The sequence below is a fragment of the Solea senegalensis genome, linkage group LG15, assembly GCF_019176455.1.
Source record: "Solea senegalensis isolate Sse05_10M linkage group LG15, IFAPA_SoseM_1, whole genome shotgun sequence".
NCBI lineage: Eukaryota > Metazoa > Chordata > Actinopteri > Pleuronectiformes > Soleidae > Solea > Solea senegalensis.
In genome coordinates this window covers 22,586,898-22,593,608 of record NC_058035.1, presented here as the reverse complement: position 1 = coordinate 22,593,608, position 6,711 = coordinate 22,586,898, and the positions used below count along the sequence as shown (strand labels likewise).

The window sequence follows — 6,711 nt, the reverse complement described above, 5'->3', positions numbered from 1 at the left end:
ATGGAAAAGGATGTAAGTATGACTCCAAATGCACAGCAAAAGGTCATCGTTCTTACTGCATTTAATGTTCCGTTTGGTCTCCACAGCCTGACCTGCATGACCCACCAACATAAAATTAAAAGTTTTCAAAATGTCTACTGTGTCCTGTCTAAATTCTGTGAAAAAATATAAATTTCATTGCAGTACATTCGAGAAAAAAATGTAATTAAGAATGGAGCTCTTCAAATTATGGAAAATGTGCGTCCCTATAGAGGTCCCTCACGGCCCTCCCATCCATGTCTTCTGGCATGGGATTGGGGTCCTCCCATCTCTCCTCCAGTGTGACGTCCAGGAGCCTCTTTCTGCGGATGGCTGCGGATGGTTGCGATGTTATGGAGGATGGCACAGGCCACCGTAATATCACAGGCACGTTCTGGAGCAACCCTCCAGTATTTCAGACACTGGAACCTGTCGGTATTGGAGCAAAAAGACATTTAAAACTGTAGGGTTGTCTGGGCAGTATTGTAGTTTGAAGGCTATTATCTGAATATGAGGCTGAACCTGGACTTCAGTTGGCCGAAAACCATCTCAATTCGTGCCCTGGTGGAATTGAGGGCACCATTAAAGGCCTCCTCTGCCTCAGTCCCTGGATCGCTATATGGTGTTAAAAGGTAAGGAAGACAGGGATAACCCCTGTCTCCAAGGAGGATACCTTCAAACTCCCCTGCAGGGTGAGAAAGGAATGGATGTCATCTATGTGACATGACACATTGAAACAAAAGGAATGTTAATTTTGAGATATTCTCTTACTTTGAGCAAGCCTCTGTGCCACTGAGCTTGCCCTGAATATTCTGGCATCATGTACCCCCCCAGGCCATTTTGCCTCAATGTTAGTGATCAAGTAATTGGCATCACAGATCATCTGTCAGCATGAAGGGTAACAATCAGTTATGCTTGAGACTACTGTTGGGACAATCGTGGCTTCAGTAGTATGCTACATACCTGTACATTCAGACTGTGGTCATTTCTCCGGTCCACATAATCTCGTTCCACTGGTCCGGATGGGGCCACAATTCTCACATGGCTGCAATCAATGCAGCCAAGGACATTGGGGAAGCCTATGTGGAAAAATAAGGTACAACATTATCAACCTGTGGGCCACTTTCCACTTTACATGAAATGCATTTAAATGTCACAAACCTGCAATTGCATAGAATGCCTCCTTGATACGCTGTGGGTCATGATGGCCAGGGAAGGTGATGTAGATGTTTATAGATGTTAAGGAACTGCTTCAGGGCCAGGTAGACTGCTCTTACCTGTAATGTGTTTGCTCTGTGTCATGTTTAATGTATAAATATGAAAGATAACTATGGAAATTACTTTATTTAAATAAATATATTACTTCATTGCCATCTGTCTCTGTTTCTAATTAGTCATGGCCTATGACATATATGACCTATATGACATCATGGACACCCCCATGTGATCAGCTCAACTCCTTTGCATAATATGTGGCGATGCTGGAAATAATCACAAATGACTAGAGGACATAAGTGTTACCGCTCCGCAAACAGTTGCCTTGCTTAACTTCTCAGCATCACCAACACTGTAGAGAAAAGTACCGCTGGCAAAGAACCGCAGTGCAATACAGACTGACTGCACAGTGGTCAGAGACTGGCTGCGGCGAGTGACCCTCATAATGTGTGGTTCAAGCAAACTGCATAAATACACAATGCTTTGCCTGCTGAACCGGTACCTCTCCCACAGGTACGCATCTGTGTGGGTCAACGGGTTGGTCCTGTCCTGGAAGAGCCCTGGTGGTGGTAGGAAGGCCCGTCGAATTATCCGGGCCTCTTCATTCACTGGGTTGTCAATGAATGGGCATGCCATGTTGAAATGTTTCACTCAATCTCTCTTTCTCTTTGTCTGTCTGTGTCCCTCTCCCTCTCTTGAATGCACTGCTTATATGTCTTGGCCTTTGTCAATTGACCTTAATTGGCTTTGGCTTTGCCAGCCAATAGGCGGCAAGGAGGGTGTGTGGGGGTGGAGATTGGAGGGCATTTACATCTAATTGTGGTTTGGAGTACATATTCAATCTTTTATTTTCAATGCCTCAATTTCCTTTTATTATATTTTTTGGCCAATTAGTTTAATTTATTTGTGTCTTATTTTTATTATATTTTATGTTGGTGATAATGTTCTTTCATGTAGTTATATATAATTATTAGTATAAATCATTTCTTTAATACATTTTATTATATAATTTATGTTTTACATATTATTTTATCATTCCATGACAGTTGTGTGTGTCTCTGTTTCTGTCTATTGGACATTCTTTGATAATAGATGGTGCTAAGCTTCACTATTAGCCTGCTACAGACCAGGTTTGCCCGGCAGCATAAGTTACCATGGTTACATGGCTGGCATTCACATTAGCCACCTTGGTGGAACAGGGTTGAGGCTCAGATTGATGGAACGGAAACCTGAGCCACATTTATGGCTTAGCCATGGTTGAGGCTTAGCCAGAGTCATAGTTTCCATGGTTACTGAGTTGGGGCTAATCTCAGCCTCTTTGATGGAACCGAACTCTCACTCATATTAGCCAGACTTGGCCATTTAAGCTTGGCTTTGCCTTTAGCCTGCTTGATGGAATACCCCTCTGGTTGCTTTACCCTATGTAGATAGATGGTTATCTTAGATCTAGAAAGGGCCTTTTCACGATTTATTTGGCACAATAAAAGACCCAGAATCAGAATTAAGACTTTACAATTGCAAATGGAACGAGGGGACTTAGCCCTACCCAACCTGAGATATTATAACTGGGCCTGCCACACCCGGATAGTCTGGGACTGGCTCCAGTCTCATTTAAAATCTGAAGTGGGTATTGATGAATGGTTCTCCTCTCCCTACCCTCTACTGAGCAAACTCATGAGTCTGGCGAGACATTACAAAGCATTTTGGGGAAAACGCCTCATCTTTTGCATTAACTCCTGTGACTAAGAATGATGAGTTTACCCCAGGAATTAATAATAGTGTGTTTGGTAGTTGGCATAAGAAAGGCATCAGGCTTATTGGGGATGTATACCAGGGTAATACACTGATGTCCTTTCAACAGCGTCAACAAAAATACAGCATTCCATCTGAACACTTTTATGGGTATCTTCAACTCCGTAGTTTTATTCTATCAAAGGTGAAAAATCTCCACACAGACACTCCCTCTCTCAGTGATATAGATTTATTTATACCCAATCGTAAAGACACAAGACATTTTCTCTCTCATTCCTATTCACTGCTATACTCCTTAGATACATCAGATATAAGGAAGGTGATACAGAAATGGGAACGTGAAGATGACTGGCATGGAGCAATAGTCTCTACCAAAACCACATTTATTTGCAACCGAATGAGAGAAACCCAATATAAGATACTCCATAGATTCCACATTCATTCTGAACAAGATGGATAATCAGACCTCTCCCCTTTGCATCAAGTGTAAATTGTCTGTTGGGACATACATTGATTGCTTTTGGAGGTTTTGGAGCGACGTAGCCCAGGAACTTTTTTATGGTTTGGCTGTTTTATTTACTTATTTATTTTTATTAACGTCATCCACCCTGTGATTGTCTTGTGTATGATGTGGCGGTGGGACTCTTTCTTTTTATTCTTTTTTTATTTTTGTTTTGTTTTTTTTAATCTGTTTATGTGGGTTTATGCATGCATGTATGTAGGTATGTGTATATATACATGTACATGTATTTTTCTCTTTTTTCTTTATTTTATAAATTTTTGTTTTACTTTTTGGGATAAGGACAGTCATAAGTAGGGATGGGTATTGATAAGATTTTTGCGATTCCGATTCCATTTTCGATTCTGCTAAACGATTCTCATTTGGAAAAAAGGAGAACAAACAGGTCAATTAGAATCAACTTTAGTTCAGTTAGAAGTAACATGACTTTACAAACTGTCTTGAGGTATAATAATAATAAAATAAATATTCTTGTATGTAGAAATTAACAACATACAATACAAGATAAGTTATTCTGTGGCAAATACAAGAATGGCCAGTAACATCCAGTAACATTTTTCTAATAGCCAGTGACGAATTCAGTCAAACTCAATGGAACTGTGCATTATTACAGCTATGACGAAGTTGTCACGGTCATTTTCTAAATTAAATGCAGAAGGCATTCATTTAATGTTAACTGTTAGTAATAGCAGGTTTTACAACGAGGCAAATGGCGCTAACATGATAGGCAGTGTTGTTACCTGCGGTATTAACAGCAGAGGAGGACATGCTAACGTTGCTGCTGCTGCTGCTGCTGCTGCTGGGTTGAGAATCACTCCGGACTCGGAGCGTATCGAAAACGCGACATTCATTCAAAGTTATCGCATGCTGTGTGCGCAAATGTTTCTGCATATTGGTAGTATTTCCTCCCGTTGATGAAATCTCCACTTTGCAAATATTGCAAGTTACCCTGTTGTCACCCTTTCTCGTGAAATGTAACCACACTTTCGAGCGTTTGTACCGCTTGGGTGCCATGTTGCCGGCTGCACTGCACTGGACGTCGCTACGCACATTGCGTACCTATCTTGCGTAAGCTACGCAACGTGCGCGGTGACGTCATTCACGCCCGCTCGGAATCGATAAGGGAATCGTTTGCAAAACTGGCAAACGATTCCAAGGAATCAAAACAGTCGGAACCGGTTCTCAACAAGAACCGGTTTTCGATACCCATCCCTAGTCATAAGCTACCTGAAGTCATTTTGGTTTGGATATTGGTTTGTTTTCCTTCCTGTTTTGATATTTTTGTGAATACAGAGAGCACTTCGATAAAAATCAATAAAATCTACATATATCAAAAAAAGAAAAGAAAAAAGACCAATCTTGGTAGAAAAAGCTAAAAAGAAAAAAAAAACACCATAGTTTTTAATATTTTCTTTTCAATGGAAAAAATAAAACTGTCATGCAAAGATGAAAAAATCCCCAAAATTGTATCTCATATTTCTTATCTTGTTACTGTGAGCCAGCAATTTTCAACAATAAATTCCCCTTTAAGGTGTGGAAATAATTTGATATCGGATAATTACTTAAACAAAATATTCAGTAAACATTACTAAAAAGTAGGCTAATCAACAACTGGACAATACTGGATATAATTATCCCCATCACCTGAAGTGTCTGTTAAAATTAGATTGTGATCGGTATATTTATAGACTTTATCACTCCACTGTCAAAGGTAACTGTCTGTACCTGGTTACACTTGGCTTTTGTGCAGACTCTCGTGCAGGGTCTTCTGCTGGTCTGCGGGTGGCGAAGGAGACTGGACTTTCACAGCAGCCTGTCTTTTTTCTAGCTCACTGTGGCTCTCAGGGTGTGTCATCTTTAAATGTTTGAATAAATTACTTTTTTATTTATCAAACATGTTATCCACATGTAGATCATTTATCAGAGATGTTATCCACAGGTAGACCATTTATCAAAGATGTGATCCACATGTAGACCATTTATCGAATATGTGATCCACATGTAGACCATTTATCAAAGATGTAATCCACAGTTTATCAACATGTTATCCATCAAATATGTGATAGACCATTTATCAAAGATGTGGGTAGACCATTTATCATTCATTTATATGTGATCATCCACATCCACATGTAGACCATTTATCAAAGATGTGATCCACAGAAAGACCATTTATCAAAGATGTAATCCACATGTAGACCATTTATCAAAGATGTAATCCACATGTAGACCATTTATCAAAGATGTTTAAAAGGTAAAAAAAAAAAAGAGATATGTTGTTGTTGATATGTCGACACACAGAATGTGGTGCTGTCGTCTGCTGCTGGAAATCTTTACAGAGGAAGAGGAAGGTGACTGTGATCAGTGGGATGTTGATGTTAATAGTAGGTGTAAATGCCTGTGGTGAAGCTCTGTCTTATCACAGGAAACACATTCTACTGCAGATGTAAAGGATGTACACTGCGAACCTGTTCACTGTTACTTTCCAACACTAACACACAGATCATTCAGTTGGGTGTTGATATACTATTCCTTGTAGAAATAAATCTGTTACCTATTTGTACCACAAGGTGTTGCTGTTGTACTGTCTGTGTACCAGGAGTTAAAGCAGGAAACAGTCTGGTCAGTGTGAGGCGCCATTTTGACTTTCCCTTGCCCCACAAGGTAAGCATTGTGAGCTAGGTCTCATATTTTGTTATTTATGGGTTTATACTACCAGTTATTGTCATTTTATGATCCTTTGTTTTAACCAATAGTTCAGGCGACTGTTCACTGTACATTTGCAGCTTTTATGACTCTGTGACTGTTCAGTAATGTGCTGATAATGAATGTAAGCAAGGCTACAGTGTTTTTGAAGCAAAACAGATCAGTAGCTTTTCCATTACATGAATGATTTATTTGAAATGTAACTTGTGTTGCCAATTTATTTCCTTGAGTGGCGTATTTAATTTGATTTGGTAGAAATCTTTATTTTTGATAATGAATATAATGTTTATTATTTCTGTGCATGTTCTCCTCAGGTGTGAGTGGGTTTTGTCCAGGTTCTCAGATTCAAGGACGCTCTGAGGCCACATACACAGAAACGGCAAAAAGGACATTTCTCCGTCCACACAGAACCCCCTGGAACTACTCAAAACAATGTAGTACATATGCAGCACTGTAGCTGTGCTGTAACATTACACCAAAAAACAGAAGAAGACGCTGTA

At 39.8% G+C, this 6,711-nt stretch overlaps 1 protein-coding gene across 1 annotated transcript; it reads right to left on the bottom strand.

Moving 5' to 3' along the window:
- Window positions 1–245: 245 nt before the first annotated feature.
- LOC122782137 (putative nuclease HARBI1) lies at window positions 246–1,869 on the bottom strand. The gene is made up of 5 exons (XM_044046350.1): window positions 1,736–1,869; window positions 982–1,120; window positions 790–901; window positions 541–703; window positions 246–447 (listed from the first exon to the last, which is right to left on the bottom strand). The coding sequence occupies exons 1-5, from the start codon at window positions 1,867–1,869 to the stop codon at window positions 246–248; spliced, it is 750 nt and encodes a 249-aa protein (XP_043902285.1).
- Window positions 1,870–6,711: the final 4,842 nt, after the last annotated feature.